Consider the following 12,498-nt stretch of genomic DNA (forward strand, 5'->3'; position numbering starts at 1 on the left):
AACAATAATAATAATAATAATAATAAACTAAAACTTGAAGATTTATAAAATGCTTATTTAGAGTTGGAAGTGACCTTAAAGGTCTAGTCCAACCCCTTCACTTTACAGAGAGGGAAACTGAGACCATGAGAGGTCAGATTAGTTGCCCAATGTAGGTAATAAGGGCAGAGTAAGATTTGGAACTCAAAACCTGTGGCTCCTAAGTTCTTCACTTCCTCCTACATCACAAAGTCTCACAACTGCCCACGAAAGTAGGTAATAGATATTCCCATAAGTGTAACCCACTTTTTGCAAGGAGCCTTTCGTGGTCCTTAATCTTAGTGCTTTTCCTCTGAGATTACTCCCAATTTATCTCATCTACAGCTTGTTTGTACATAGTTGTTTGCATGTTGTCTCCCCCATTTGACAGTAAGCTCCTTGAAGGCAAGGACTGCCTTTTGATTTTGTTTCCCTAGCACTTAGCACAGTGCCCCATTCATAGAGGCACTTAATTGACAGGTTGACTGACCAAATGAAGGCTCTAGGAAGTTAAGAGCCTCCTAAGCAGTCATATAGCTCAGAAGCATCATAGTAGGCAAGATTCCAACGCTGGCCTCTCCTGACTCCAAGTCTATGGCTCTTGCCATTATGCTACCAACAAGCATGACAATGAAGCATGATGCGAGAGAGGCGATGACCCCATCGTATTCAGTTATGGTCAGAAAACATCTAAAAAACTGGGTTTAGTTCTGGGCACCATATTTTAATAAAGATATCTGACAAGGTGGAGCAAATCCAGAGCGACGTACCTGGGCAACGGAGGGAACTAGAGACCATACCATATGAGGATGAGTTGAAAGAACGAACAATGTGTTCCTCTGGAGGACTTAGGAGAGACCTGACCATTGTCTTCGAATATTTTGGAGAGCTGTCAGGAGGGGGAAGAATCACACCCCCCAAAAAAGAACTAGAACCAAAGGGCAGAAGGTAAAAGAAGGCAGATTTCAACTCAATAGAAGGAAGAAAAAAACTTTCTTACCAATTAGACATTGTCCGTGAATGGGAAAGAATGGAGCAACCCAGAGAGGTCACTGTTAGAGAATGACCTCCCAGTTACTGAGGGTATCCAAGTAAAGGCTGGGAAATAATGATAGCTGGCATTTAGAGAGAAAGTGCTTACAGATATGACCTCATTGGAACCTCACAACAACCCTATGAGGTAAGCTCCATAGGCATCATTCTTCCCATTTTACAGATGAGCAAATTGAGTCTCAGCAAGGTTAAATGACTTCCCAATGGTCACACAGCTAGGAAGTGTCAGAAGCAGGATTTAAATTTGGGTTTCTCCTAACTCCGAGATCAATACCCTTTCTGGTACACCACGATTCAGCCATAACATAAAGAGGATTCCTATACTGGGTGGGAAAATGGGACTTGATGACTCAGTTCCCTTAAAGTTCCTATGATTTGGAAATTAAACAAGACCCCATCCTACCCATACCCTTTCTCCCATGCTCAGCCCCCACACTAGGTCCTACCACAGTCAAGTCTGTGTTTCCAAGCATCTCAAGTATTTTAATCGTGGCTCCTATCATTACCATTCCCCTGGACCATAGCAGCAATCTTGTAATGGGTCTCCTTATCTTTATCTTCTGGCTCCTCCAATCTTCCGAGCCTATTTATAGCTTCTGTAACATTTCAAGGTTTACAAAGCACTTTCCACATGTTCATTTGATCCTGACGATTACACTGTGAGATAAGCATTGCATGTGTTACTCGTCTCATTTTACAGGTGAGGAATTTGAAGCTAATGGAAGTGGTGGGACTTGCCCATGGCTGCAGTGACCAAAGTGAGATTTGAACATGGATCTTCACTTCATAGCCAGTCATCTTTCATTCTGCCACAGCTGCTTTCCCTCACACCCGAGCCACACAGATCTTCCTCATGTCTCTCCAGCAATGTTTTCCCTGTTCATTTCCATGTTCAAAACTCTCCATTGGCTCCTTATGACCTACGGAATCAAATTTCTCTGCCTGGCATCCAAGGCCCTTGTAGTCTGGAGCTATTCTATCTCACACTAATCCCCCTTTGCAAATGGGAACTACTTGACAAACACACACACACACACACACACACACACACACACACACACACAATACATCCTACATCTCCTCTCTTGGGTTCAAATCAAAGCTCTGACTCTTATTAGCTGTGTTGGATTCTTATTAGGGAGGTCACTTCACCTTTTTTGACTACCCATTTCCTCATTTGTAAAATAGGGCCAAGATGACTTGTTTTCTATTATGTTACAACTTGTAATATATTGCATAGATTTTTTGATATAATGTTTTTCAGTTTCAGTTTAGTTTTCTTATACCAACACCATGAGATAGGTAATGGAAGTATTATTATCCCCATTTTACAGATAAGGAAACTAAGCCTAGGTTAGATTATGTTCAGTCTCCCTACCTGAACATCCCACCTCCTTTGGTGGTTATGTCCTTAATGATACCACCACTTTCCATATACAGTGTTCCTAATGTCTGGACACATAGGAAATGTGGAGTTATTGCATTAAGTTCATGTGAATCTTGCAAAGTGCATCAACTTTTGCATCACAAATGATGGAAATCATATTGAAGATGTTATTTGTTAATATTCCAATTAAATAAAATGTTGTTGAAAATTTCATTCATTTCATTTCTTGAAAATATGCATTTCTGCCTATGTGTCTAGACTTTAGGAACACCTTGTACAAGTCACCATTGGCAAGATGCTACTACTAACTTCCATCCACTATACATCTTTCCTTGGGTTATCTACAACTTGGATTCTTCTGAGATTGTGGAATCCATGTTGAACAATCACATCATACTCTTGGTGTTAAAAACATGGACTGGGGGGGGGGGGGAGTGGGTGGATACAAGTTGCTTGGGGTCATCAAGAGCATTGCTTAAGTTCCCAAATGGGATCCAGCCTAATTTCTTCCTCCTATACAATTATGGATCCATCTCATTGTTCACAAGTAGCACCTATCCAAAACAGACCAGGGAGTGGGGAGAGACACAGAGAAAGAGAGAGAGGGGGAAGGAGGGAGGGATGGAGGAAGGAAGGAATGAAGGAAGGAAGGAAAGGAGGGAGGGAGGGAGAAAGGAAGGAAGGGAGGGAGGGAGGAAGGAAGGAAGGAAGGAAGGAAGGAAGGAAGGAAGGAAGGAAGGAAGGAAGGAAGGAAGGAAGGAAGGAAGGAAGGATATACTAACTCAATAGCCAATCTATGTTGTAATAGGGGTAACATGTTTTTCATCCCCTTTACATTGTGGCTGGAGGGTTACCTAACTCTTTTGAAAACATGTGGTTCTCATTTGAGACGTTCTAGCATTCCAGAATTCAGTGTGATTAGCACAATAAAATCTACAAATAGCAGTGCTAGGAGAACCTCACAATGAATCAGGAATCCCTAAACATGCTCTATGCTTGACAAACATCTTAGGGGCACTTGATTATCGTCCAATGAGATCATGGAATACTATCTCTGTAGGCTTTCTGTCCTAGGATCTTGCATGTTTCTTTTAACATATACATGGGGGAAAACATGGTTTGAGGAGAGCCTTTAAGGATGTTTTTTTTTTTGCTCTACTGAGTCAGATGCTCTTGAAATCAAGAAACAAATATCAAGATATTATATTCTCTATGCATTTGTTAGTTGGATGGTCTTAAGGTGTGATCTGCCTGATAAAAATCAGCTACAAAAAAGCCCATTTCTTTCTCACACTTTCATTAAGGCTACTTTCAGGGCCTGTACAAACCATTATCAAAATTTATTCTATACGTGAGAAAGCAGGTATATGACGTTAGTAGTTGCTCAAAGCTCCTTAATTGTTTTGGGTGAGGAGAAGGAAGTAAGACTGTCTAGGGACTTTTCCACTTTTGGAATTTTCCCCTCTTTTCCCCCAAGTGCTTTTAAAATTATTTTGTCTGTAATACAGCTTTATTCTGTATCGTATTTGGCCATATCCCGCCATTCACCCTAACTTCATTTTTTTAGTTTCACAAAGTACAATCAGGCACAGTGAAGTCCAAAAGTGGTATTCCCACTGTGTCACTGATGAGGATATAGATGCGGAAATGAAGGCATACCTGTTCACCTCTATTTATTGGTCCCCTTACTGTTTTAATTTTTGAAATCTCCCAGAATGTACAGTTTAGCTACATCTAAAACCAAGTTCTCAGTAAATTGTATCTCGGGGTGATATTGCTTGTTATCTTTCTCTATACTATTCTGTAAATGAAGTTGTGCTCTATAGTCAGAGTTGTCCTTGGCTACAAGTCTTCAGCTAATGTAGTTTCTTGGGTCCTTCATCCACATCATGGTGACTTTTGCCTTAATTAAAACCTAAGAAACAGCAAGAGTCAGAGTCCATGTTCTTTTTGTCCATTTCCCACTTTTTTTAGAACCAATGACTTGATTAAGCAGATCAGAACAAACTTCTGTGAATTCACGCACTGACTTCTCATCACTGATTCTGATCTTTGTTCTATGCAGTTCATCTTGAAATGAGCATGTTGGTAGCCTTTAAAAGTTCCCTGTCTAGGCATTGTCTCTGGAGTTCTATTAATTTCTTGTGTGTGTGTGCGTGCATGCATGCGTGTGATATGAAGCTTGGTACTCATCACATTCAACTCTTTCCAACTCTCTTGAAGAAAGCATTCATGACATAGGCTTCTGAGTAATCTACAATACTTTCCTTCATTCTTTGAACTCCAACCAACATTTCTGACACTGTTGCTACTATTCTCCCCTGTGCCCATCTTTGCACTGAAGTCACTGAGTATTAATGTATAGGTGAACAGTTGCAAGGACCTCAACAGCTTCTTCAAACAGATGGCAGTCCCTAAGCAGCGATTCTCTTCACAGCTGTTGGTTTGCCGATTCTAATCACAAGCACTGCAAAGTGAGATGACCAAGTATTCTGTGAAATCAATGCCTTTATTTAGCTCTCCAAGAACCTAGAAGCCATTCTACTAATTACTGCAACTATCTTATATCATCTATTTTATTTATAGCAAGATTAATATGGGTATGCTTAATAACCTGCATTTATATAGCTCTTTTCGGTTTACAAAGCATTGTTCAGCACATACGATTACCCCCACTTTATAGAATGAGGCTCAGTGAGTTTAAGTGACTTGCCCAGGGTCACACATCTAAGTGTCAGAACAAGGATCTGAATCCAAGTGTGGCCTTTGTCTAAAATTAGCATCCTTTCTCTTACAGCACACCGCTTCTCAATCTTAATGAACAGATTACTCTAATAATTAGAGTATCAAGTTTTGGGTCATTAAACAGAAGTTGCACACAAGCATTAGTTTACAGAAAAGCTTGAAAACTGAGTGATACTCAGCATCTCCTGCCCACATTCTCCACCACCCATCACTGAAGGAGATGGAGGCCACACAGGACCTCATTTTTGCTTTGGGTGTCACTATGGCCAAAAATATCATTGTCTAGTAGCTGGTCTTCTAGTAATGAGCCTTTCACGGTAGAAGCAATGCTACATAGTGGAAAGAACCAGACTTAAAATCTTGGCTCTTACACTTGGTGCCCACATGACCTCAGCCAAGTCCCTTCATCACCTCTCCAGGTCTCAGCTTCCTCATTCTTCTACCCATCCTTTAAACCTTAGCTCTAATGCCACTTCCAGGAAGCCTTCCTTGATCTCACCAGTTGAATACAAGCTTTTCCTCACTTCCCTTTGTTGCACTTTTCAAGGTTTACCTTCTAGTTGGAGTCAAAGCCCCCCAGTAGATTCTTAAACTCCATGGAAAGGAGTGTTCTAATCTTTTCTCTTCCCCAGCAGTTAAGGAGTACTCTGTAATGAATCGGTGCTTAATAAATGGTTGTGGAACCCTAATGGTTCTCAGGAGATAATTATTTTCCCTTTTTTTCCTCAGGCTCTTCTAAAAGCAAAAGTGGCACTGGTGGTCCCAGGGTGTTGCCTTAGAGGGAGGAGTTGAGGCACATGGAGGCGACTTCCGGTTAGGCTGGCAGGGAGATAGATGTGAGGTCAAGGCCTGGAGAAATGATTCTGATGCTCACCCCACTCCCAGCCAGGGAGCATCCTTTCAATGACTTATTTTATTTCTTCTTATAAATGGGCACAACACAGAAAGAATTAAAAATAATAATAATGGTACCATTACAGGATTGGGCCATGAGCCCAGGCCTTGAACTAGTTTCCCCCCCACATAACAGGGGAGGGTTCAGTTGGTCTCTTTCTCCTTTGTTATTCAAAGGTTTTGGCCATAAACTCAGGACAAAAACGGTTAACAAACAGGTTGAGTGGGAGGGATATAGATAGGGTGGGGGGAGGGGGTTTCTGCTCTCCCCTTTCTTCCACCTGGATGCACAGACAATTGTCCCTCCAAGCCCCAGGCCCAGGGATGGTTCTGTAGAGGGAGAGCCCTCAAAGAGGGGTCTGCTGCATGAGACACAGTTCCTGTTAAAAATATTTACATGCATTCACTATTTGGGGGGAGGGCCATGGTGCCAGCTCCAGCTCAGAAGGCTTCTTCAGGGTGAGCACCAGAGTCTGGAACTCTCAGAAGCTCTCAAGACTGGGGCCATGTACCCTGAGATCCTCGGTCCCCAGGTCTTTTGGCGATCTTGCTATTTGTAAATCTATACAGGCTTCTTCAATTCCTATTTACAAGGAGAGCAGCCTGGGGTCACTGCCCCATGAATGGGGAGAAGAGGAAAGGGTGGCTATGGAAAGCAGAGGAATATATGTCCTGAAATTGTGGATGAGATGCCCTGAAACAGAAAGGGTGCCCCCTAGGAAATGCCGAGGGGCACCCCAAAAAGCAGCTTTTTCCAGCAGCTGCCTTGCTAATAGTTGAGTCTAGTGGGGACAGGAATGTCTGCTTCCTGGCAGGCCTCCCAACCCAAGTTCTCAGCATCTCTCAGGCCCTGAATCCAACACCCACTGACTCACAAGGGGGCCCCAAGCTCTGGACCACAAGGCTCTCCAGCCCAATTGGCTTTCTCTTCCACCTTCCTTTTCCTACTGGGCACTCCACTACGGACCATTCCTGTCAGTTTCCAAGGACCCCTAGAAATGGGAGAAATGGGTCACCAAAGATGGCCTCATCAGGGAGCATTGTTCCTGGGGTTGAGGGGCCCAAGGTTGTAGAGTCAATGACCCAATTCCTTGAGGGTTTCCTCCAGCCCCTAATCCATCAACTCTTCTTACCTAGAAGAAGTTCTTAGGCTATATGAACTCCTCTCTAACTAGACTGCCCTCATTACAGACATAACTCACTCTGGCAACCAGCTGCCTACAGCTTCTCCCCTGTTTCCCCACTCCTAAGATACCCTCCCCAAACCAAACCCCTGCCTAGAAATGGGGTCAAGGTATAGGGTGATTCATTCTAACAGGGCATATCATACTCATGGTCAGATAAAGGAAGGGGAGGTCCCAGGAAACACTAACGGTAGCTTGACCCCTCTCCACACTCTCTCCACCAGTTTTCTGGGAGTAGTATTACCTCATCTTTATTTCTCAGGGTCCCTTCCCATTTTTATCCACAAGGCTACATGTCAATTCAGCCTTGGGAGCCAGTGGCGATGTGGCAACTTTAGAGACCAAAGAGGAAGACTAGGAAAAGGTCACTAGTATAAGGACCCAAAAGGGGCAGCTGGCACTCAGGCAATACTATTCCCTGAAACTCTACCCTCAAACACTTGGGGACCAACTTTTTCCCAGCTGAGCTCTGGCACTCCAGTGAGCTCCTAGCCTGAGGAGGACTGGCCCCACTAGACATCTTGGAGATGACACTAGACCCTTTCTCAAGCCCTGCCAACCTTGACTCTCCTCTTCCTATGGACCATGGCCCTATAGGTGGGTGGTTGGGGAAACAAGACTGATGGAATAAGGTGAGTACCAGTGCTAAGAGTGGGCAGGCCATGGATCTATTTAAAAAGAGGTTATGGATAGGAGTCTACAGGAGGAGATGGACCAATATCTAGAGACCCTTCCACACCTCCCTCCTGGGATCTAGCCCATCAACTCAGGCTTCCATCTGGGCCTCAGCCCAGACTTTTCTCCTTGTTCTTGTGTGTCCCCAGATGCTACAAGCCTCTCCCCATTCCCCATCTGCACACTTCAAAATTCACCAAGGGAATGGCCTGCCTCTGACTGGGCTGGGAGGAGCTGACAATGCAAGGGGGATGAGATAAATGGGACATTAAAGGTTAGGATGAGAGGCGAATAGTCCAAAAACCAGAATTCCATCCCTGGAATTCCTTTCAGCCCCTCCTCCCCCAGGAAAAAACCCACCTCCCCCAAGTTTGAGCCAGCCTGCAACAGGCTCCATGCCCCTGAAGGAAAGTGCATCCATCGAGAACAGATTGGCTCCAGCGTGAGGCCCACAGGTGACGATGCTATTCCAGTTTCTTGACTGTCAGCATTGGACGGCTCCCCTTGGAGCCCAGGATTCTGGTATGGGGGCCTCCAACAGCAGGTGCTCTCAAGAGATGGTGGGTTTCTCAGTTCTCTCAAGGAGGCAGAAGATACAAACTATATGGGCCAGGCTTTGTCTATGAACATGGCACCCACTCCCAGAGTTACAAACAAGGTCTGAGTATGGAGATGGCTGGGGCAGGGACAAGGAAGAGTGGATCTCATAAAACAGGGAGCCCACTGCCATCAGAATCTCCACCAAGCACAAGCTCTGGGGCAGAGACCTCACAAATGGCTCCTGGGAGCCCTATGGAGAGAAGGTACCAAAGGGCCTTGGGACGATCAACAGTCTCCCATAGGGGTTTCCAAAAAGGAGGTCCAGTGTCCACATACAAGCCAAGAGGCAGCAGGGCTGGGCCAAAGGCTAAGGGCTGCTCGTGACTCTATCCAGGCAGGCACTAAGTGGCTTCCAAGAGTTGGCAGACACATAGGCCCATGAACTGGGTGATATGGTAGGAGCCAGCTTCACGTAGGAAGTCAAGGGCCTGAGGCCATTCCTGGGAAGTGGATCAGTTTCAGTGGAAGTCCTTCCTTCCCCATCTCCATGCCCTTCCTGGAACCAACCCCAGTCCATGAGGGAGGACGTCTGGAACTGGCAGACTAGAAGCACCCATATGACTCCACCGCAGCAGTCAGGCCCTTGGCATCTGATTCCTAGGTCCACCAGGAGCATCCCCTTCCTTTCAAATTCACAGGATCATCCCTAAAGTGTGGCCTGTCAGACCATTCTTCCATCCCACCACCCACCCTGGCTCTTCCCACTGGCTCCAGGTATCCAGGGAAGGGGTAAATAACCTGCAAGAGCAGAAAGAGCTAGAAGGCAGGCATTAGAGCCTTCAGGGAAAAGCAGCTTCTCCACTCCCCCCTTTTCATCTTTTCTTTTAAAAAGAGATTCCCCAGCTGTCTGACCAGAGCATGTGAGAACATGTGGCTGGTGGTACTGACTCAGGGTATATCAATGACTCGTGTGTGGAAGAATCCTGTTGGGACACATGATAGTATGGCTGGTGGGCCTGGTGTATGTGACTTCTGTGACTGTCTGCATGCTGGGTCATGTGAATGATATACGTGGCTGATTGTGACAAAATCGTGTCTGGCAAATGCTACCCCTTGGGTGGCTGCCGTGCCTCGAGCAGAATATCTCTGCCCAGACACTCCCCCCACCCTCACCAGCTTGAGCCACAGAGAGAGTCTGTGCCCAGTCCAGCAAGGGAGATGGGGGAGGGAGAGAAGGAATGTCTCCCCCTCCTCTGGAGAAGGCTTAAGCCAGCCACTCTCAGGCACTCTTGGCAAAGCCACAAGCTTGTTAACCCTGACGCTGGTTGGCACTGAGAGGTAACTCAAGGTTAGGTCTGAAAGAGCCCCAGGAGCAGGGGGAAGAGGCAAGGGAGGGTGGAGAGCCTCCAGGCTCCCCACTCACTCCCCTCTCCCACTACCACCCCTCTTCCATTTAGACTCTCTCTTCCTCTTCCTCTTTCCTCCCCCCAACTTCAATCCAGCACTGTCCACAGGGCTCACTTGCCATGGCCAAAAGATGTTCCGCCCAAGAGATGGCATTGGCTGCCATGGGTCCCTAAAACCACTAAGCTAAGGGTTCACGGCCCCACGACAAAAGGTGCCCCGCTGCCAGTCCAGGAGAAATCTCCCAGTCCCGATGAGAAGGCCATCAAGAGCCCAAGGGAGAGGAGAAAGCAATTCCCAAGTCTCACCCTCTCATTTATCAACCAAAGAAAGTTCTGTCTGACTCTTAACTTCTCCCACAGATAGGAATCTGGCCCAAAGTCCCCGGAGCCCCAGCCTGACTGGCCATTGGCTCCTCTGGAGCCCAGCTCTGGCCTGAAAAGTGGGAAGGGATGCTGATCAGAGCCCCTCTAGGAATAAGTGGGGTCTGGGGTAGGGGGGAATCCCAGTTCTATAAATGGGAGAGGGGAGGCTGGCTGCCCCCTTTCCAAGGTCCTGCCCCACGCGCCAGAGAGAGGGCATGAGGGTTCGTGGACAATGTCTCCCTGCACCAGCAGTAACTTGGGTCCAGTGCAGCAGAAGGATTCAGAAGACTCATAGTTCTGTCCAAGGGGTAAGCAAAAAGGGGGAAGGAGAGGAGAGGAAGACTGAGGAGAGGGAAGGGAAGAGGAGGCAAGAGGAGGCAGCAAGGTCCCTCTAGGCATAGAACTCCTCCTGTTTGTCCGGCTTCTGGTATGTGACGCTGGCCTGCTTCGGTTCCTCCAAGGTATAACTCCCTTCGTCCTTCTTCTTCATGCGGTAGATGAGGAGTGTGACCAGAAAGGCAGCAAAGAGGGCTCCGACCACCCCACCCACAATCACCGCTGCAGGGAAGAAGGAAGGAGCAGGGCTTAGGACTGGGGCCCGGGAGGCTGGAGTGAAGGAGGCGGGAGGTCAGGGGCTCAGGGACTGGGAACCCCAGGTTCTGGTTCTTGCTGCCATATCCCCCCAAGTGCAGTAGGGACCCCCTGGTTTGAAGAGGGACCCTGAAGCCTGAGCTAGTGAGGATCCCCAGGGAGAAAAGGGAAGAATGTGAGTGAATGAATAATGAGCGAAAGAATGAAACACTTAGTGAGCACTTTTAAGTTCTGGGGACACAAGGACTCCATCCAGCCATCCTTCTTTCTTCTCCTCACTCCTATCTCCTGTCCCCCCATTCCCTCCACCCCCGACCTTAGCCAAGCCTTACCTACTAACACTTCCTTCCTCTCAAGGATATTCTTCTGAGGCAGCTGGGCTGCTGAGTTGCCCAAGTCGATGGTGTTATCAAACAGGCCTGGCCCAGGCTGTCCGTCCTTGGGCTTTATTCCTGCTGAGGTGGTAGTGGTCTTTTCACCCACTGCCACCACTTCATTGTCCAGCTCTGGCTGGGTGATCCCCTCTTCTGGGGGCTCCGAGTCCCCACTGGGGAATGGTACCTCTGCCTCCACTTCCCGGTTTGTAGCCAGTGGGGCCTCTGGGGTAGGGGTCTGCAAGGGATGGAGAACAAAAAGGGAAGACTGTGGGCAAGGGCCTCGCAGGATTGGCTCAAGGCTCTGTCCTCCCCCCAGCCAGGAAATCTTCCACTAGGCCCTCACCTCCCCATGCCAACCAGGAAGGACAAGTTCTCTCTCCCCACCCCGAAACCTACAGACACCCCCTGTGCCAAGCAGAAAGAACAGAGAGGAAAGAGAAAGGAAGGAGAGGAGAAGGAGGAGGAGAAAGGGAGAGAAAACAGCCAGGAAGAGGGGAACAAAAGGAGGAAAAGAAAGAAGGTACATGATGGGGTGATATTCTGTCAGATTCTGTTGTAAGAAGAGGTTCTATTTGTATCACTGAAAAGTGATATTGATGTAAAAAAAAATACACAATGAACCATTTTGAAAGGGAAAAAAGGAAGTCAAGAAAGGGATGGGGAGAAAAGAGAGGAAAGCAGGAGGGCTAAGAGGGACAAGAGATGGGAGAGTAACACAGGATCACAGACTGGGAGTCAGGAAGGTTCTTAGGGGCTATCCAGGCCAACAGTAGGGGACCTGAAACCTGCAAAGGCCAGGTAACTTGCCTGAAGTCACATACATGGTAACTTACAAAGCTGGGATTTCAAACCCAGCTCCTTTGGATCCAAATCCAGCAGAAAAAAGAATAGGAGAAGGAGGGATGGACGAGAAGAAGGACAGAGGGTAGCAGAGGGAATGGACCAAGGAAGAGTCAGGGAAGCCCATCTGGCAAGCAGGGACTGTGCCCATGGCCAGGTGGCAAACGCCATGCAGACAACAGCAGACATGTGTTGGGGCCCCATCACAGTGACTGGCGGGAGCCCTCCCCCCAGAAGAAGAGGCTGTGGAAATATCAGCATCCTCACCAAACAGCACTGGCTTCCCAAAAAGAGCCCGCCTGTTCGCCCCCTCCCCGCTCACCATCTTTAATCCAGCCCAACCCCCATCCCTTATTCTTTTATTCCAAAATCTCTCTCGATTTGGCTTTTTCTAAATCCCTATTTCATCTCTAATCCCCAACCCT

General features: G+C 47.0%; 1 protein-coding gene across 1 annotated transcript in view; it reads right to left on the reverse strand.

Annotated features, from left to right (window-relative positions):
* Window positions 1-4,946: 4,946 nt before the first annotated feature.
* SDC3 (syndecan 3) overlaps window positions 4,947-12,498 on the reverse strand; it is a 74,501-nt gene continuing 66,949 nt past the window's right edge. Inside the window, exons 4-5 of the mRNA XM_036744584.1 lie at window positions 11,189-11,468; window positions 4,947-10,823 (exon numbers count right to left, since the gene is read on the reverse strand). Of these exons, the coding sequence (XP_036600479.1) occupies window positions 10,657-10,823; window positions 11,189-11,468 (447 nt within the window). The 3' untranslated portion in view covers window positions 4,947-10,656. The remainder of the gene's footprint in view (window positions 10,824-11,188; window positions 11,469-12,498) is intronic.

The sequence above is a fragment of the Trichosurus vulpecula genome, chromosome 2 (assembly GCF_011100635.1).
Source record: "Trichosurus vulpecula isolate mTriVul1 chromosome 2, mTriVul1.pri, whole genome shotgun sequence".
Classification (NCBI taxonomy): Eukaryota; Metazoa; Chordata; class Mammalia; order Diprotodontia; family Phalangeridae; genus Trichosurus; species Trichosurus vulpecula.